Below are 21,740 nucleotides of genomic sequence, written 5' to 3'. Positions count from 1 at the left end.
TGTGTGTGTGTGTGTGTGTGTGTGTGTGTGTGTGTGTGTGTGTGTGTGTGTGTGTTTATACACAGGGTCGACAGCATTCCTTCAGAACAAACAAAATGGATGAAATCTTTTCTAATTAATTTCAGCTCAAATGAAGGTTTGAGGCCATTAAAGAACATATTTATTACCAATGTGTTACTCTTTCTGTTATTCAAGGGCAGCAGGGGACGAGGGCAGCAGGGGACGAGGGCAGCAGGGGACGAGGGCAGCAGGGGACGAGGCCAGCAGGGGACGAGGGCAGCAGGGGACGAGGGCAGCAGGGGACGAGGGCAGCAGGGGACGAGGGCAGCAGGGGACGAGGCCAGCAGGGGACGAGGGCAGCAGGGGACGAGGGCAGCAGGGGACGAGGGCAGCAGGGGACGAGGGCAGCAGGGGACGAGGGCAGCAGGGGACGAGGGCAGCAGGGGACGAGGCCAGCAGGGGACGAGGGCAGCAGGGGACGAGGGCAGCAGGGGACGAGGGCAGCAGGGGACGAGGGCAGCAGGGGACGAGGCCAGCAGGGGACGAGGGCAGCAGGGGACGAGGGCAGCAGGGGACGAGGGCAGCAGGGGACGAGGGCAGCAGGGGACGAGGGCAGCAGGGGACGAGGGCAGCAGGGGACGAGGGCAGCAGGGGACGAGGGCAGCAGGGGACGAGGGCAGCAGGGGACGAGGGCAGCAGGGGATGAGGCCAGCAGGGGACGAGGGCAGCAGGGGACGAGGGCAGCAGGGGACGAGGCCAGCAGGGGACGAGGCCAGCAGGGGACGAGGGCAGCAGGGGACGAGGGCAGCAGGGGACGAGGCCAGCAGGGGACGAGGCCAGCAGGGGACGAGGGCAGCAGGGGACGAGGGCAGCAGGGGACGAGGGCAGCAGGGGACGAGGGCAGCAGGGGACGAGGGCAGCAGGGGACGAGGCCAGCAGGGGACGAGGGCACTACGTTAAGTATTTAATAGTGAAATGCTTTTCAGAAAGAAACACTATTTTTTTGTGTCTTTAATGTAGAAAAAGAGGACGTTACATCATTCTCCAAACACTTCCTCTTCAAGCAGAGTCGCCCGGCTTTTATCACAGAAACACACAGACATTCAGAAACCTCTCTCTCTCCTTTTCTCCCTCGCTTTCACTCTACCTAACACACAGTACACTAGACTCCCCCCTCTACCTTACTCTAACACACAGTACACTAGACCCCCCCTCTACCTTACTCTAACACACAGTACTCTAGACCCCCCCTCTACCTTACTCTAACACACAGTACACTAGACCCCCCCTCTACCTTACTCTAACACACAGTACACTAGACCCCCCCTCTACCTTACTCTAACACACAGTACACTAGACCCCCCCTCTACCTTACTCTAACACACAGTACACTAGACCCCCCCCCCCTACCTTACTCTAACACACAGTACACTAGACCCCCCCTCTACCTTACTCTCACACACACAGACACACACTTGACATATCTGAGCAGACAGGCAGCCTCTGCATCACTGTCACCATGACAACGTCGTGAGACAATCCGCAAAAACAGACAGTCCCCCGGTTACACACCCCGCGGGGGGGGGGGGGGGGGGGGGGGGGAGAGGAGAGAGGAGAGAGAGAGAGAGAGAGAGAGAGAACGCGCGATGGCGAGAGAGAGCGAGCGTGTGAGAGACGGAGAGAGAGAGAGCGAGCGTGTGAGAGACGGAGAGAGAGCGAGCGAGCGTGTGAGAGACGGAGAGAGAGAGAGCGAGCGTGTGAGAGACGGAGAGAGAGAGCGAGCGTGTGAGAGACGGAGAGAGAGCGAGCGTGTGAGAGACGGAGAGAGAGCGAGCGAGCGAGCGTGTGAGAGACGGAGAGAGAGCGAGCGAGCGAGCGAGCGAGAGACGGAGAGAGAGCGAGCGAGCGTGCGAGCGAGAGACGGAGAGAGAGCGAGCGAGCGTGCGAGCGAGAGACGGAGAGAGAGCGAGCGAGCGAGAGACGGAGAGAGAGCGAGCGAGCGAGAGACGGAGAGAGAGCGAGCGAGCGAGAGACGGAGAGAGAGCGAGCGTGTGAGAGACGGAGAGAGAGCGAGCGTGTGAGAGACGGAGAGAGAGCGAGCGTGTGAGAGACGGAGAGAGAGCGAGCGTGTGAGAGACGGAGAGAGAGCGAGCGTGTGAGAGACGGAGAGAGAGAGCGTGTGAGAGACGGAGAGAGAGACAGAGAGAGATGGAGAGGAGATTGAGGATAGAGAGAGGAGGAGGGAGAGGAGGAGAGGATAAAGAGAGGAGGAGGGAGAGGAGGAGAGAAGCGAGGGAGCGTGACTGGTACATGCTACACATGACAATAGAAAAGCCATGTAACAGCAGCCTGTTCTGAAGCACAGCAGCAACACATCTCTAACAGCGGAGTAGAACAGCGGCGTAGAACAGCGGCGTAGAACAGCGGAGTAGAACAGCGGCGTAGAACAGCGGCGTAGAACAGCGGCGTAGAACAGCGGCGTAGAACAGCGGAGTAGAACAGCGGAGTAGAACAGCGGAGTAGAACAGCGGCGTAGAACAGCGGCGTAGAACAGCGGAGTAGAACAGCGGAGTAGAACAGCGGAGTAGAACAGCGGCGTAGAACAGCGGCGTAGAACAGCGGCGTAGAACAGCGGCGTAGAACAGCGGAGTAGAACAGCGGAGTAGAACAGCGGAGTAGAACAGCGGCGTAGAACAGCGGCGTAGAACAGCGGCGTAGAACAGCGGAGTAGAACAGCGGAGTAGAACAGCGGAGTAGAACAGCGGCGTAGAACAGTATACAAGAGATGTGTAGCGCAGGGTTGTGGGTTGGATTCCCGCTGGGGCCACCCATATAACAATGCATGCCCCCACTACTGTAGGACACACGTCTGTTGAAGGCCATATTATAATAATAGTACATTATGGGCCTAGTACCATTTTGGATGAGCCCCTAGACCAGCGGTTCCCAAACTACGGGTCGCGACCCCATCTGGGGGTCGCGGGAAAATTTCACAAATCCTGAAGAAAAGAAATGATAATATGGTCTTTGTAATGTGGTTAACCTTTACATGGAAATGGAAAGTGTTGAAATGTAAAAGAGCCAATTGAACCAGAGACCAAGGAAAAGGCTGTGCTAGACTGGTGAATGGGAATCTAAAGGGAACACACGGTCCTCTCCCTCACAGCAGTAAAACTCACCGTACCGTTCAACAGCTCATATCCAGGTCAACATGGATTTAACACTATTCTAAGTCTGCATTAGTGCCGCGTTCAAGACAACTGGGAACAGGAAAAAACAAGCTCCAAATGAGTTTGTTGTTGTTGCTGAATGGTCATCAACTCAGAAACTCAGGCGTCTTTCTAGCGCCGACTTTCCGACCTGAAGACCACTGACGTCATGATTTGACCTCAGATTTTTTTCCCAGAGTTTCCAGTGGTCTTGAAAGCACCATAAAACCAGATATCGATCCTGGTTGGATGAGACAGCAGAGATGACCACGCCCCCTGACTTGGAGAGGCTCCGACATGCACCAAGCCACACCCATCTCATTAGTGGTGGTGAGAGACATGATGTCAGAGACATGATGTCAGAGACATGATGTCAGACTCATTTCTAATGGACTGTCACAGTCCCACATTAAACCTAAACATTGGCTGTTAATTACAGCCTTTCTTTTCACATGGTCAGGGTGAGAATTCTCAGATATCAAAATGGGGTGGTAGACAGAAACAGTTTGGTAGCCCCTGGTCTTGACAGTCTCTACATTTTGGACGAGAGTTCCTTCTCCTGACGCCTTTTGTGGGCACTGAACACCTCAAATCCCCCACAGCAATAAGATGATAGTGCCCCCGATGTCTCCCCATTTCCCCTTAAATCTGCATGGCTGTGAACACCTCTCACTCTCTCTAAATGGTCAACATCAGCCTGTACCAATATGGAGTTAAATGTTCAATATCAGCCTGTACCAATATAGAGATAAATGGTCAACATCAGCCTGTACCAATATAGAGATAAATGTTCAACATCAGCCTGTATTAACCTGTTGGGTCTAGGGGGCAGCATTTGCACGTCTGGATAAAAAAAATGTACCCGATTTAATCTGGTTACTAATCCTACCCAGTAACTAGAATATGCATATACTTATTATATATGGATAGAAAACACTCTAAAGTTTCCAAAACTGTTTGAATGGTGTCTGTGAGTATAACAGAACTCATTTGGCAGGCAAAACCCTGAGACATTTTCTGACAGGAAGTGGATACCTGATGTGTTGTATTGAGTTTAAACCTATCCCATTGAAAAACACAGGGGTTTAGGAATATTTTGGCACTTCCTATTGCTTCCACTAGATGTCACCAGCCTTTACAAAGTGTTTTGAGTCTTCTGGAGGGAGATCTGACCGAACAAGAGCCATGGAACGGTGATGTCCCATTAGACACCTGGCGCGCTACTTCATGTTGGGTACCCTCGTTCCAATACGTTATAAAAGGCTATGCATTCGTCCACCTTGAATATTATTCATGTTCTGGTTAAAAAAGGCCCTAATGATTTATGCTATACAACGTTTGACATGTTTGAACGAACGGAAATATATTTTTTCCCCTCGTTCATGACGAGAAGTCCGGCTGGCTTACATCATGTGCTAACGAGACGGAGATTTTTGGACATAAATGATGAGCTTTTTTGAACAAAACTACATTCGTTATGGACCTGTGATACCTGGAAGTGACATCTGATGAAGAGAATCAAAGGTAATGGATTATTTACATAGTATTTTCGATTTTAGATCTCCCCAACATGACGTCTAGTCTGTATCGCAACGCGTATTTTTCTGGGCACAGTGCTCAGATTATTGCAAAGTGTGATTTCCCAGTAAGGTTATTTTTAAATCTGGCAAGTTGATTGCGTTCAAAAGATGTAAATCTATAATTCTTTAAATGACAATATAATATTTTACCAATGTTTTCTAATTTTAATTATTTAATTTGTGACGCTGACTTGACTGCCGGTTATTGGAGGGAAACGATTTCCTCAACATCAATGCCATAGTAAAACGCTGTTTTTGTATATAAATATGAACTTGATAGAACTAAAAATGCATGCATTGTCTAACATAATGTCCTAGGAGTGTCATCTGATGGAGATTGTAAAAGGTTAGTGTATCATTTTAGCTGGTTTTATGGTTTTGGTGACCCTGTCTTTGACTTGACAAAACATTACACACAACTCTTGTAAATGTACTGTCCTAACATACTCAAAATTTATGCTTTCGCCGTAAAACCTTTTTGAAATCGTAAAACGTGGTTAGATTAAGGAGATGTTTATCTTTCAAATGGTGTAAAATAGTTGTATTTTTGAAAAATTTGAATTTTGACATTTATTTGGATTCAAATTTGCCGCTCTTGAAATGCACCTGCTGTTGATGGAGTGCACCACGGGTGGCACGCTAGCGTCCCACCTAGCCCCAAGAGGTTAATATAGAGTTAAATGTTCAACATCAGCCTGTATTAATATAGAGTTAAATGTTCAACATCAGCCTGTACCAATATAGAGTTAAATGTTCAACATCAGCCTGTACCAATATAGAGATAAATGTTCAACATCAGCCTGTACCAATATAGAGATAAATGTTCAACATCAGCCTGTATTAATATAGAGTTAAATGTTCAACATCAGCCTGTATTAATATAGAGTTAAATGTTCAACATCAGCCTGTACCAATATAGAGATAAATGTTCAACATCAGCCTGTATTAATATAGAGTTAAATGTTCAACATCAGCCTGTATTATCAGCGAACTGATCGATATATACATCGGTCAGGCTCTAGTTAAAAAGTAGTGTGTGTGTGTGTGTGTGTGTGTGTGTGTGTGTGTGTGTGTGTGTGTGTGTGTGTGTGTGTGTGTGTGTGTGTGAGTAGAGAGAGGGCAGAGAGACAGAGAGAGAGAGGGCAGAGAGAGGGCAGAGAGAGGGCAGAGAGAGGGCAGAGAGAGGGCAGAGAGAGGGCAGAGAGAGGACAGAGAGAGGACAGAGAGAGGGCAGAGAGAGGGCAGAGAGAGGGCAGAGAGAGGGCAGAGAGAGGACAGAGAGAGGACAGAGAGAGGGCAGAGAGAGGGCAGAGAGAGGGCAGAGAGAGGACAGAGAGAGGGCAGAGAGAGGGCAGAGAGAGGGCAGAGAGAGGGCAGAGAGAGAGAGGGCAGAGAGAGAGAGGGCAGAGAGAGGGCAGAGAGAGGACAGAGAGAGGACAGAGAGAGGGCAGAGAGAGGACAGAGAGAGGACAGAGAGAGGACAGAGAGAGGGCAGAGAGAGGGCAGAGAGAGGACAGAGAGAGGGCAGAGAGAGGGCAGAGAGAGGGCAGAGAGAGGACAGAGAGAGGACAGAGAGAGGACAGAGAGAGGGCAGAGAGAGGGCAGAGAGAGGGCAGAGAGAGGGCAGAGAGAGGACAGAGAGAGGGCAGAGAGAGGGCAGAGAGAGGGCAGAGAGAGGGCAGAGAGAGGGCAGAGAGAGGACAGAGAGAGGACAGAGAGAGGGCAGAGAGACAGAGACGAGGAGAGAGCGAGAGAAAAAGAGGGGGGAAAGACACACAGAGAATGTGAGAGGAAGAGTATTTTTTCTCCTTCCTCTTCTCCCCAAAGCAAACAACTGTTTATCTGGAAGGACAGAGAGAGAGGGGGGGGGGGGGGGGGTGAGACGTCAGACCTGTTCTCTTCCTTGTTTGTGATTGTTATCAGGGCTATTTTAGGATGCTACCAGGAAGTCGTTAACACACTACAGCCTGACTGGGCTGCTCACAGAGGAGAGAGAGAGGATGATGATGGAGAGATGAGAACAGGGAGGACGAGAGAGAGAGAGAGGATGATGGAGAGATGAGAACAGGGAGGACGAGAGGGAGAGAGAGAGAGAGAGAGAGAGAGGATGATGGAGAGATGGGAACAGGGAGGACGAGAGAGAGAGAGAGAGAGAGAGAGAGAGAGAGAGAGAGAGAGAGAGGATGAGAGATGGGAATAGGGAGGACGAGAGAGAGAGAGAGAGAGAGAGAGAGAGAGAGAGGATGATGGAGAGATGGGAACAGGGAGGACGAGAGAGAGAGAGAGAGAGAGAGAGAGAGAGAGAGAGAGAGAGAGAGAGAGAGAGAGAGGATGATGGAGAGATGAGAACAGGGAGGACGAGAGAGAGAGAAATGCGAGGGAGGAGAAAGACTAGAGAGGAGGGAAAGAGGGATAGAGAATTATGGAAATCTAGAAATATGAATTATAATGATAAAGAGCAATCCTCCTTTTTCAACCAACCAACCACTCCTCCTACTCAGAACCACAACATTTACATCAAAAAGGGACAATCACTTTCAAACAGGTCCCAAACGTGTCACTTCTTCTCCTGTCCAAAAGACTCTCTCTCTCCCCTCAATGTTTTTTCTTCATATTGTCTCTGCAGTATTATCAGATAATGTGTTGTTTCTCAGGCAGTGTTTCTGCAGTACCCACTGTAGCACAATTACTGGCTGTTGATGCAGCCTAGGGCACCACACATACACTAACAAGCACGCAGAGGCACAGGGACACACACACACACACACACACACACACACACACACACACACACACACACACACACACACACACACACACACACACACGTGCTCTCACGTAGACACACCCACTTGCACGCAGACACACACACTCGCAAGGAACGTTGATAAAAAAAGTAATGGAGGAGTTTGACAAGAAGGTGTTTCTCCTGCAGGAATAACATCACAGAGACACAGAGGACACACACAGTCAGGGTGTTCATGTTGGTTTGGTGTGTGTGTGTGTGTGTGTGTGTGTGTGTGTGTGTGTGTGTGTGTGTGTGTGTGTGTTGGTTTGGTGTGTGTGTGTGTACACAGGTAGCTAGGTAAACCGGAGCCTGCAGAGTAATTCCTACTTAGATGAGGATTTGGCCTCTCGGTTGTCGTGGGCGCGAAGAGCAGAGAGAGCTTTAGTGGACTAAGCCAGCTAGGATGAACAAGAGATCACCTCTGGGGGTGGACGGGAGGACAGGAGAGGGGGGAGAGAGAGGAGAGAGGTAGAGAGAGAGGAGAGGTAGAGGGGAGAGGTAAAGGGGAGATGAAGAGAGGAGAGGTAGAGAGGAAAGAGGGAGAGGTAAAGAGGAGATGTAGAGAGGAGAGGTAGAGAGGAAAGAGGGAGAGGTAAAGAGGAGAGAGAGGAATCCTGTCATATGGATTGTGTTAGCAGCACATGTCCCTCAGAGCCAAGCTGATGTCCACTGTGTCCCATCTGCCTCATGCTACACAGGGTGACGACACACTCTGTGGTGTGTGTGTGTGTGTGTGTGTGTGTGTGTGTGTAAACCTCAACACCATATCTCTGGGTTTAGTGTTGCTAGTATTGACATAATGAACCAAACACAAGGCCACCAGGAGGGTAACAGTTAGTGTTACTGAGTAGATGGTTCTGCTCACAGCGAGTCAGATGATGGACTGGGGAGAGAGGAAGCCCTGATGTCCAATCATAACAGATGATACACATTTCCTGAAAAGCCACCACACACATTCAGTGCATTTGGAAAGTATACAGACCCCGTGATTTTTTCCTACATTTTGTTACAGCCTTGTTCTAAAACAGATTAAATACATTTTAACTCATCAATACCCTATAAATGACAAAGCAAAATGTTTGCAAATTAAAAACAAAAATACCTTATCTACATAAGTATTCAGACCCTTTGCTATGAGACTCGAAATTGAGCTCAGGTGCATCCTGTTTCCATTGATCATCCTTGATTGGAGTCCACCTGTGTGTACATTTTATTGATTGGACATGATTAGGAAAGGCACACACCTGTCTATATAAGGTCAGAGCAAAAACCAAGCCATGAGGTCATGGGAATTAAACGTTGAGCTCCGAGACAGAATTGTGTCGAGGCACAGATCTGGGGAAGGGTACCAAGAAAGCGTGCAGCATTGAAGGTCCCCAAGAACACAGTGGCCTCCATCAATATTAAATGGAAGAAGATTGGAACCACCGAGACTCTTCCTAGAGCTGGCCGCCCAGCCAAACTGAGCCAGGTGGGAGGTTGGTCTGGGATGTGACCAAAACCACAATGGTCACTGACAGAGCTCCAGAGTTCCTCTGTGGAGATGGGAGAACCTTCCAGAAGGACAACCATCTCTGCACCAATCAGGCATTTACGGTAGAGTGTCCAGACGGAAGCCACTCCTCAGTAAAAGGCACATGACAGGCCGCTTGGAGTTTGCCAAAAGACACCTAAAGGACTCTGACCATGATAAACAAGATTCTCTGGTCTGAAGAAACCAAAATGTAAGTATTTGGCCTGAATGCCAAGCATCACGTCTGGAGGAAACCTGGCACCATCCCTACGGTGAAGCATGGTGGAGGCAGCATCATGCTGTGGGGGTGTTTTTCAGTTGCAGGGACTAGGAGACTAGTCAGGATTGAGGGAAAGATGAACGGAGCAAAGTACTGAGAGATCCTTGATGAAAACCTGCTCTAGAGCTCTCAGACGAGGGTTCACCTTCCAAGAGGACAATGACCCTAAGCACACATCCAAGACAACGCAGGAGTGGCTTCAGGACAAGTCTCTAAATGTCCTTGAGCTGCCCAGCCAGAGCCCGGACATGAACCTGATCTAACATCTCTGGAGAGTCCTGAAAATAGCTGTGTAGCATCACTCCCCATCCAACCTGACAGAACCTGAGAGGATCTGCAGAGAAGAATGGGAGAAACTCCCCAATACAGGTGTGCCAAGCTGGTAGCGTCATACCCAAGAAGACTCAAGGCTGTAATCACTGCCAAAGGTGCTTCAACAAAGTACTGAGTTAAGGGTCTGAATACTTATGGAAATGTGACATTTCCATAATTTTTTATAAAATGGCAAAAATGTCTAAAAACCTGTTTTTGCTTTGTCATTATGGGGTATTGTGATGTCATTATGGGGTATAGCGATGTCATTCTGGGGTACTGCGATGTCATTCTGGGGTACCGCGATGTCATTCTGGGGTACCGCGATGTCATTCTGGGGTACCGCGATGTCATTCTGGGGTACCGCGATGTCATTCTGGGGTACCGCGATGTCATTCTGGGGTACCGCGATGTCATTCTGGGGTACCGCGATGTCATTCTGGGGTACCGCGATGTCATTCTGGGGTACCAGGATGTCATTCTGGGGTACCAGGATGTCATTCTGGGGTACCGCGATGTCATTCTGGGGTACCGCGATGTCATTCTGGGGGTACCGCGATGTCATTCTGGGGGTACCGCGATGTCATTCTGGGGTACTGCGATGTCATTCTGGGGTACCGCGATGTCATTCTGGGGTACCGCGATGTCATTCTGGGGGTACCGCGATGTCATTCTGGGGGTACCGCGATGTCATTCTGGGGTACTGCGATGTCATTCTGGGGTACCGCGATGTCATTCTGGGGTACCGCGATGTCATTCTGGGGTACTGCGATGTCATTCTGGGGTACTGCGATGTCATTCTGGGATGTTGTGTGTAGATTGAGGGCATTTCTGTTTCATTTAATCAATTTTAGAAAAAAGCTGTAATTTAACAAAATGTGGAAAAGTAAAAGGGGTCTGAATACTTTCTGAATGCTCTGTACACACCATATATAACATAGTGGACTGGGAACTGGGTCATTCATAATTAACGTGTGTGTGTGTCAGGAGCGGTTGGCCAGCATCAATAATGTAAAGTGGGGCTACATCTCAGACACAAGACACACAGCTAGCTGATAGCTAACTGGCTAATCACACTAATAAAACAAGCCTCAACAACATGGGGGTGTTTACATTTGTCCTGTTAGACACTTGTACAAGTCTGGAACAGAACAGTGGTTCTTCATATCCCAACTCCCCCTGAGATACCTGCAGCCAGTGGGGTCACGGCCAGGGTTAAGAGACTTGGTCAAGGGCACAGCAGCTGATTTTTTACGTTGCCGGCTCTGGGATTCAAACCAGCAACCTTTTGGTTACGGGGCCAATGCTGTAACCTCGAGGCTCCCTGCCACCCCTATATCTAGGTCAGGCATGGGACATGTAGATGGATGTGTAGCTGTCTTCTCTCTATGTACGTGTGCGTGCGTGTGTGCGTGCGTGCGTGCGTGCGTGCGTGCGTGCGTGCGTGCGTGCGTGCGTGCGTGCGTGCGTGCGTGCGTGCGTGCGTGCGTGTGTGTGTGTGTGTACACAGTGCATTCGGAAAGTATTCAGACCCCTTCCCTTTTTCCATATTTTGTTACGTTACAGCCTTATTCTAAAATTGATTAAATCAAATAAAATCCTCAATCTACACACAACACCTCACATTTCTGTGTGTGTGTGTGTGTGTGTGTGTGTGTGAGAACCTGCGTCGTGTATGTAAACATGGAATGATCCTTGTCTGCCAGTGAGTGTCTTCAGCAGCTATTCTCCTGTGATGTTGCTACAGTTCAACAGTCACAACAACACAACAACACAGTGTCTTCAGGTGTGTTCAGCTATTCTCCTGTGATGTTGCTACGGTTCAACAGTCACAACAACCCAACACAACAACACAGTGTCTTCAGGTGTGTTCAGCTATTCTCCTGTGATGTTGCTACGGTTCAACAGTCACAACAACACAAACAACACAGTGTCTTCAGGTGTGTTCAGCTATTCTCCTGTGATGTTGCTACGGTTCAACAGTCACAACAACACAACAACACAGTGTCTTCAGGTGTGTTCAGCTACTCTCCTGTGATGTTGCTACGGTTCAACAGTCACAACAACACAACACAAACAACACAGTGTCTTCAGGTGTGTTCAGCTATTCTCCTGTGATGTTACTACGGTTCAACAGTCACCACAACACAACAACACAGTGTCTTCAGGTGTGTTCAGCTATTCTCCTGTGATGTTGCTACAGTTCAACAGTCACCACAACACAACACAACAACACAGTGTCTTCAGGTGTGTTCAGCTATTCTCCTGTGATGTTACTACGGTTCAACAGTCACAACAACACAAACAACACAGTGTCTTCAGGTGTGTTCAGCTATTCTCCTGTGATGTTACTACGGTTCAACAGTCACCACAACACAACACAACAACACAGTGTCTTCAGGTGTGTTCAGCTATTCTCCTGTGATGTTACTACGGTTCAACAGTCACCACAACACAACAACACAGTGTCTTCAGGTGTGTTCAGCTATTCTCCTGTGATGTTACTACGGTTCAACAGTCACCACAACACAACAACACAGTGTCTTCAGGTGTGTTCAGCTATTCTCCTGTGATGTTACTACGGTTCAACAGTCACCACAACACAACAACACAGTGTCTTCAGGTGTGTTCAGCTATTCTCCTGTGATGTTACTACGGTTCAACAGTCACCACAACACAACAACACAGTGTCTTCAGGTGTGTTCAGCTATTCTCCTGTGATGTTACTACGGTTCAACAGTCACCACAACACAACAACACAGTGTCTTCAGGTGTGTTCAGCTATTCTCCTGTGATGTTACTACGGTTCAACAGTCACAACAACACAACACAAACAACACAGTGTCTTCAGGTGTGTTCAGCTATTCTCCTGTGATGTTGCTACGGTTCAACAGTCACCACAACACAACAACACAGTGTCTTCAGGTGTGTTCAGCTATTCTCCTGTGATGTTGCTACGGTTCAACAGTCACAACAACACAACAACACAGTGTCTTCAGGTGTGTTCAGCTATTCTCCTGTGATGTTGCTACGGTTCAACAGTCACCACAACCCAACACAACAACACAGTGTCTTCAGGTGTGTTCAGCTATTCTCCTGTGATGTTGCTACAGTTCAACAGTCACAACAACACAACAACACAGTGTCTTCAGGTGTGTTCAGCTATTCTCCTGTGATGTTACTACGGTTCAACAGTCACAACAACACAACAACACAGTGTCTTCAGGTGTGTTCAGCTATTCTCCTGTGATGTTGCTACGGTTCAACAGTCACAACAACACAACACAAACAACACAGTGTCTTCAGGTGTGTTCAGCTATTCTCCTGTGATGTTACTACGGTTCAACAGTCACCACAACACAACAACACAGTGTCTTCAGGTGTGTTCAGCTATTCTCCTGTGATGTTGCTACGGTTCAACAGTCACCACAACACAACAACACAGTGTCTTCAGGTGTGTTCAGCTATTCTCCTGTGATGTTACTACGGTTCAACAGTCACAACAACACAACAACACAGTGTCTTCAGGTGTGTTCAGCTATTCTCCTGTGATGTTGCTACGGTTCAACAGTCACAACAACACAAACAACACAGTGTCTTCAGGTGTGTTCAGCTATTCTCCTGTGATGTTACTACGGTTCAACAGTCACAACAACACAACAACACAGTGTCTTCAGGTGTGTTCAGCTATTCTCCTGTGATGTTACTACAGTTCAACAGTCACCACAACCCAACACAACAACACAGTGTCTTCAGGTGTGTTCAGCTATTCTCCTGTGATGTTGCTACGGTTCAACAGTCACAACAACACAACAACACAGTGTCTTCAGGTGTGTTCAGCTATTCTCCTGTGATGTTACTACGGTTCAACAGTCACAACAACACAACACAACAACACAGTGTCTTCAGGTGTGTTCAGCTATTCTCCTGTGATGTTGCTACGGTTCAACAGTCACAACAACACAACAACACAGTGTCTTCAGGTGTGTTCAGCTATTCTCCTGTGATGTTGCTACGGTTCAACAGTCACAACAACACAACACAAACAACACAGTGTCTTCAGGTGCATAAAGAGCATTCAAACACACACTATGTTTTCACACTTGTTACATTCAACACACACACAGTCTCACACAACCACTAATGGGTCATCAAAGCCCTACTGTAGAACAAGATGTGATCCACTCAATCACCTCCAACACACAGGCCTGTGTGGAAATCCCCTGTTGTGGTCGAATAGTCAGGCCCAGGATGTATCTAGTCTAGCAAGTAGACGAAGAAGTCTTCAATACACATTCTTCTCTGCTGGGACTTTGGCCATTGTTGGCACTACTATCCACAGAGGTATTTTAGTGAAGAACATAACACGCACACACACACAGGGACACATACACACAGTTCTCTGTGTACACAGTGTGAGGCTGTGGAGAGAGGCCTAGTACAGGGTGCAGGCCGGCCTGATGAACATGTCAACATGCCTGGAAGGAGGGGAATGTGGTCACATAGCCTGGCCAAATTAAAAACATCCAGAGAGAGAGAGAGAAGGAGAGGGGGGTATGAAACAGAGAGAGGTAGAGAGGAGGAGGAGAGACACCGAAAGGAGGAGGGGAGAGCCAGAGAGAGAGAAGGAGAGGGGGTATGAAACAGAGAGAGGTAGAGAGGAGGAGGAGAGACACCGAAAGGAGGAGGGGAGAGCCAGAGAGAGAGAAGGAGAGGAGGAGGAGAGACACCGAAAGGAGGAGGGGAGAGCCAGAGAGAGAGAAGGAGAGGGGGGTATGAAACAGAGAGAGGTAGAGAGGAGGAGGAGAGACACCGAAAGGAGGAGGGGAGAGCCAGAGAGAGAGAAGGAGAGGGGGGTATGAAACAGAGAGAGGTAGAGAGGAGGAGGAGGAGGAGGAGGAGAGACACCGAAAGGAGGAGGGGAGAGCCAGAGAGAGAGAGAGGAATCCCAGAGAGAGAGAAAACAGTAGAATATGAAGAGAGAGAGAACACCACAGCTCTAAGCCCTGTTGTGACTGAGGTTGTAGTTTGGCGGGTTGTACACTGTGTGTGTGATGTCGGCGTCCACGGGCCTCCTAGACGTCCATGGGCCTCCTCAGTGTGTGTGTGTGTGTGTGCCAGCTCCATGCCAGCTCACTGGGTTAAATATAGCTAGTGGGCAGCGGTCCCAGACTGTATTAACAATACCACCACCACTTTAGATAATACTGACACCGGATAGCAGGGGAGGAGGAGAGGGGGAGGGACACTGGAGGGGGAGGATAGGAGGAGGAGGAGGGACACTGGAGGGGGAGGATAGGAGGAGGATGATAGGGGGAGGGACACTGGAGGGGGAGGATAGGAGGGGGAGGGAGGGGAGGGAAGGATAGGAGGAGAGGGGGAGGGACACTGGAGGGGGAGGAAAAAGTTAGGAAGAGAGTAGAAGAAGGGAAAGGATAGGAAGAGAGGAGAATGGTAGAGAGGTAGAGTCAGAGGGGAGAGGAGAATGGTAGAGAGGTAGAGTCAGAGGGGAGAGGAGAGGAGAATGGTAGAGAGGTAGAGTCAGAGGGGAGAGGAGAGGAGAATGGTAGAGAGGTAGAGTCAGAGGGGAGAGGAGAGGAGAATGGTAGAGGTAGAGTCAGAGGGGAGAGGAGAGGAGAATGGTAGAGAGGTAGAGTCAGAGGGGAGAGGAGAATGGTAGAGAGGTAGAGTCAGAGGGGAGAGGAGAATGGTAGAGAGGTAGAGTCAGAGGGGAGAGGAGAATGGTAGAGAGGTAGAGTCAGAGGGGAGAGGAGAGGAGAATGGTAGAGAGGTAGAGTCAGAGGGGAGAGGAGAGGAGAATGGTAGAGAGGTAGAGTCAGAGGGGAGAGGAGAGGAGAATGGTAGAGAGGTAGAGTCAGAGGGGAGAGGAGAATGGTAGAGAGGTAGAGTCAGAGGGGAGAGGAGAGGAGAATGGTAGAGAGGTAGAGTCAGAGGGGAGAGGAGAGGAGAAGACCATGAGGGGAAGAGGAAGGGAGGAGAGCAGAGGAAGAGGAACACCTCAGTGGGACAGAAAATGAATGAAACTCAGCCACCCACACTCCATCCATTCTGCCAGGAGAGAGTGTGTGGATCTTTCCATAACAGAGTGCATGCCAAGGATAGGAGTCGCGGGACAGATACTAACTCTGGCCTGAGCTGGCATGTCTGTGTCCAACACTACACACCCACAGTTCTGTAAACCTGAATGTTTCTCTACTGTGTAGACTGCTAATAAAGGGTTTATAACCCCTCCCTGAGTATTAGACTAGTTATAACCTGAGGGTTACACTACTGACCTATAACACACTGCTCTCCAGTCAGCTTCAACACACCGCTGTGGAACGAGCCACGGAACCTCCCAGAGAGAACAACTCAGAAACACTAAGAGAATACAATGGTAGAGTGGTAACACTTCACCTCTGGTGGAGGAACGAGGGACAGAGACCCCGACCGACAGACAGACAGACAGACAGACAGACAGACAGACAGACAGACAGACAGACAGACAGACAGACAGACAGACAGACAGACAGACAGACAGACAGACAGACAGGTGTGTAGGACTGGAGAGAGAGACAGACAGGAGGGACAGGTGTGTAGGACTGGAGAGCAGAGAGAATCTGCCCTCCGATATGAGCTGATGTAATGTACATGTTGATTAATATTGGTGTCACTCACTGTATAAAATGTCCTATTCTACACTACTACTCATAACAATATACACTACCTAGATATCACTGATTATTAGACCACTTGAAAAGGCAAATAGCCTTCTGAGGACATGATCCCAGACATGGTAGTAGGCTGTTCATATGACTTCTTGCACTGAGGTAGTCTACTCTCATCTCCAAAGAGACAGTCTCTCTCGCCAGACTCAGGGCTCAACGGCTGTGAGAAGAGACTACCACAGAGGAGACCTTCCTAAGCCTGTAATAGTGGTGGCTGATGGGTAAAGGCAGCATGAAATCCAAAGGGTTCCCTCTCACTCTAATAGATCCCTAATGTTTACCATAATTACAGGGGCTGTCGTGCCTCCCCACGGGTGTGTCTGGGACCTTATGGGGCGAGAGAGAGAACCTAGGCTCCATCCCAAATGGCACCCGATTCCCTATTTAGTGCACTACTTTTGACCAGAGCCACATGGAAGAGGCTGCCATTTGGGTTGCAAGCCGTTTTGCAGGGCTCTACAGAGCGACCATTTCACGCGCACTTCAATACTATTCTACAGTACCGTAATCCGTTCTGCTCTGACATCGCTCATCCATACAGTCTTAATTAATACCTACTTAGATGTGTGTATATGTTGTGTAATTTGTTAGATATTACTTGTTAGATATTACTGCACTGTGGGAGCTAGAAACACAAGCATTTCGCTACACCCGCAATAACGTCTGCTAATCACGTGTATGTAACCAATAAAATTGGATTTGACTTGATGAATGTATAGTTCTGTAAGCTACTGACTGAGCCTTGGTTTGCTTTGCAACATATAGAGTGAATACATAGAGCCATCTAGCTGCAGCCCAGTAGTTGGTGTCTTTCTGGGCTCAGGCAGGGAAAGGGAGATTGAAGAGAGAGTGAAAATAAAAGAAATAAAATGGTGCTACTGTTTCCTTAAGAATAGCTACTGGGCGGTTCGGTTAAATGTCCACCCGAAGCGGGAGGTCGTTTTTCTATCGCAATCACCGCTGCCTCTCCGCGACATACGACTGTTAAAAACGGCAGGACGAGGGGGAGTAGCGTTATCTCCTTGTTGTTTGCTACCTAGTATGTTGCCTCCAGAAACGAGAGCGCCAACGAGATACCACTTAGCATTTCAAAGGCGTATTGGCCACGGCTACAACAAAAGGGGCTCTGTCGGCGCATTCCGACTCGCTGTGGTCGAGGTGTGAACGAACAAGGACAGAGATAATTGTCTCTTGGTTTCTCCTTTTCACAGAAGCTCATGGTTTTAAAGTCGTGATCCCAGAGACCGTTCACACCGCACAAACCAACAGCCGTGCTAAAGAGGGACCCTCCCTCGGATGGTGCCAACACATGCGCAGATCAAGTACACTGCTGGATCGTCAATTATTATATTAAGACGTTTACATGTCCTAATAATCCGAAACATTCAAAAATATATATAAAAAAAATAATGACTGTTTACTCGGCGTGTGCTTACTATGATTTTGACCTTACACCGATTATGATAAAACGACTATTGCATAATCTGCCTAATGACAATCAGGGTCATATCGAATTATTAGTGTGCATGTAAACGTCCAATTTGTCATGATACAGTCGGAATACACAATAGTGCATTGGCCATTGTCTGTTCATCTAGCTCTATCAAAAGCAAAAGTTGCCCATCCACATAATAGTGTAGTATTAGAATAGTCTATCATTACCCCCCCAACTAAGTTCAGACAGCAGCCTGTAGGTTTACTACGTCCCTGTCGGGTAGCTTCTTGTTTTATCAAGATGTCTACTTCTACTAGCTTATTATTCTGTCTGTTTCACTCTCACACACCTTGACGAGACTGCCAAGTAGAAATCACGACAGGAGAAATGTAGTCTACTATAGTCCTCTCGACCGTTTGTAGTATAGCTGGAAATGTGTTTTACTGTTAACAACTGAAACCTGCTGGCATCACTGTGATCAACCGTGGGCGAGAATGGTTGCTGAGCAGGAAAACAATGTTGCAACAAATTTCCGCACAGAAAAATGTAACAGTTAAACGACCAAAAACAAACGAGTCATGTGGAACTTCGTGGACAGTTCAGAAGTAATCCTCTTATCAAGTAGTCCCCAGAAAAAGTGTTGAAGCAACGAGCTGTGGACACTTTCCCCGGAGACATAGCTCCCCGTGCTAACGCCAGCTCGGGCGAAAAGCTAAGCAACATAGCCCTCAAAAAGGGCTACCACAAGTTATTTTATGGAAATATAACAAGTCGCAGAGTTAGTTGTTGGCTGCACGTTAGTGGACTGTGTACTTAGTAAACACAAGCGCATGTTGAAACACTGTTTTGTAACAACCGTAGAGAGAGTTGACAGCTTTTCACTGAGCGTCGTTACAACAATGTCCTCAACAACTTTTCCAGCGGGGGTGAAGGAGTTGTGTCCCAACTGAGCGGGGTGGGTGGTGTGTGTGTACTATGTAGGGTAGACTAAAACACCCTGGACTGGTACCGGTCTCTAACTCACCGCTATAAGTGTGTTGTTCCTCTGCTCCGTGGAAGACGCCGACTCGGGGTCTTGCTGTTTACTCTGATGCTTGCTGTTGGCACATTTCTTGGCCCTCTGCTCCAAGCTCCGCTGGTACAGACTCACCGTCTCCCTCCGTTCAATCTCCAGCTGCTCGGCGTGGGCTTGCTGGTAACGGTTCTCACAGTTGACGTGGTGCCGCCTGCACCCCTCTATCCTCTGCCGTAGCCTCTCCACTACCGTGCTGTGTTTGGGGATGCCCACGTTGTTGGGGTTTCCACCCGGGTTCATGGCATTGTTGTTGATGCAAATGTTACTGCCGTTCGCGGCAGCGGGGGTTGCAAAGTCCCCCATCATTCACCCGAAATGCTAGTATTTTGGACTAAGTTTTTCTTCCCCTCAAGCCTCAAAGTAGTCTCTTCGTCTTCTAGACTAAATGTTACTGGGAGATGGTAGTTAGGCTAAATGACGAACAAGACGGACCGGGTGATTCAAATGACCGTAAGGACAGTAAACAAACGGTGATCGGTGTTGATTGCTGTTCCCTCCTTCGGGACAGGACGCGGTGTCTCCACCATTCAACACTGTTTTCAAATATCACCTTGTCCCGTTCATGAAAAACACCGATCACAATATCCCATAGCCCAGCACGAAGGCTTCAAGACCGAGCTAGCTGCTCCGTAAATCAACACAACAACCGCGGCCAGACTATTAGTAAAGGTAATAACTCCATAGGAAACAACCGGATATTAAGCTACAGGCGATCATCACTACCCCCGAACTCCACTCACACACATAACAGACCGACGCTGCCTCGAGCTCGCCGTTGTTTTATTATGTTGTCCTTTGTGAAAAAGTTTTGCTGTTTGAACCGAAGGGGCTCCGGAGTTGCTCCGTGAACTTGCTGCATTTCATTGGTTAGGTCGGTAAAAAAATCCCTGAGCCGAACGTGAAGAAGAGTTGTCGTGATGGGGAACCGGGTCCCGTGAACTGGTGCACAGCGAAATCCTCAAGACACCGCGGTGTCCGTGATCTCTCGGCTGGTCGCTAGTAGCTGTTCGCTGCCACCATCACAATAATCAAGACCTATCCTCCTCCATGCCAGCGGAGCGATATCAGGACAAGAGTTTAGTCAAAACCAGCTAGAGGCTGTGAGTAGCCCGACGGCACCGAGGAAAACCCGGAGTGGAGCGGCATGTTCCAGCCACGCCGGATCGGTAACGAATAAACAGTAGAATGAAAGCACAATACATTTAGGCCTAGTGGCCGGTCACTGTACTTACCACCGGGCAATGCAACGTCAAAGCAATGTTGTAGCTCACAAATATATAATGGCAATTCAAATCAAAGTGTATTGGTCGCATACACATGTTTAGCAGATGTTATTGTGTAGTAGCGAAATGCTTATGTTTCTAGCTCCCAAAAGTGCAGTAATATCTAACAATATAAAACAATACACGCAAATCTAAAAAGTAAAATAATGTAATTGAGAAATATTAGGACGAGCAATGTGAGTCCGGAATATATATATATATGATAGAACATAGATATGGACAGTATTATGATAGAATATATAGTATATCTGTAGAATATGTAGTATATCTGTAGAATATGTAGTATATCTGTAGAATATATAGTATATCTGTAGAATATGTAGTATATCTGTAGAATATATAGTATATCTGTGGAATATGTAGTATATCTGTGGAATATGTAGTGTATCTGTAGAATATATAGTATATCTGTAGAATATGTAGTATATCTGTAGAATATATAGTATATCTCTGGAATATGTAGGATAGAATATGTAGTATATCTGTAGAAAATAGTATATGTAAAACAATAGTTAAATAGGATACATTTGGACTAGAATACAGTATATACATATGAAGTGGGTAAAACAGTATGTAAACATTATTAAAGTGACCAGTATTCAACGATTATGTACATAGGGCAGCAGTCTCTAAGGTACAGGGTTGAGTACAGGGTGGTATGCCGGCTAGTGACAGTGACTAAAGTTTAGGGCAGGGTACTGGGCGGAGGTAGACCAGTGGTGACTATTTAACTGTCTGGCCTTGAGATAGAAGCTGTTTTTCAGTCTCTCAGTCCCAGCTTTGATGCACCTGTACTGACTCCGCCTTCTAGATGGTAGCGGGGTGAACAGGCTGTGGCTGAAATTTCTCCAGCCTCCTGAGGTTGAAGAGGTGCTGTTGTGCCTTCTTCACAACACTGTCTATGTGAATGGACCATTTCAGAATGTCAGTGATGTGTACGCCGAGGAACTTGAAGCTTTTCACTTCTCCACTGTGGTTCCGTCGATGTGAATAGGGGGGTGCTCCCTCTGCTGTTCCCTGAAGTCCACGATCAGCTCCTTCGTTTTGACGACGTTGAGGGAGGGGTTATTTTCCTGGCACCACTCTGCCAGGGCCCTCACCTCCACCTTGTAGGCCGTCTCATCATTGTTGGTAATCAGGCCTACTACTGTTGTGTCGTCTGCAAACTTGATGATTGAGTTGGAGACGTGCGTGACCAAGCAGTCATGGGTGAACAGGGAGTAAAGGAGGGCACGCACCCTTGTGGGGCCCCTGTGTTGAGAATCAGCGTAGTGGAGGTGTTGTTGCCTACCTTCAACACCTGGGGGCGGCCTGTCAGGAAGTCCAGGACCCAGTTGAACAGGACGGGGTTGAGACCCAGGGTCCCGAGCTTAGTGATGAGCTTGGAGGGCACTATGGTGTTGAAGGCTGAGCTGTAGTCAGTGAACAGCATTCTTGAATAGGTATTCCTCTTGTCCAGATGGGATAGGGCAGTGGGCAGTGTGATGGCGATTACGTCATCCGTGGATCTATTTGGGTGGTATGCAAATTGCAGTGG

General features: G+C 48.2%; 1 protein-coding gene across 1 annotated transcript in view; it reads right to left on the bottom strand.

Moving 5' to 3' along the window:
- The window catches only part of LOC123742542 (mastermind-like protein 3), a 247,543-nt gene extending 227,538 nt beyond the window's left edge, over positions 1 to 20,005 (bottom strand). The window contains exon 1 of the mRNA XM_082974052.1: positions 18,870 to 20,005. Coding sequence (XP_082830178.1) covers positions 18,870 to 19,226 — 357 coding nt within the window. The 5' untranslated portion in view covers positions 19,227 to 20,005. The remainder of the gene's footprint in view (positions 1 to 18,869) is intronic.
- Positions 20,006 to 21,740: the final 1,735 nt, after the last annotated feature.

This window comes from Salmo salar, chromosome 04 (assembly GCF_965601325.2).
Source record: "Salmo salar chromosome 04, fSalSal1, whole genome shotgun sequence".
Classification (NCBI taxonomy): Eukaryota; Metazoa; Chordata; class Actinopteri; order Salmoniformes; family Salmonidae; genus Salmo; species Salmo salar.
This window is presented reverse-complemented; position numbering and strand designations above follow the sequence as displayed.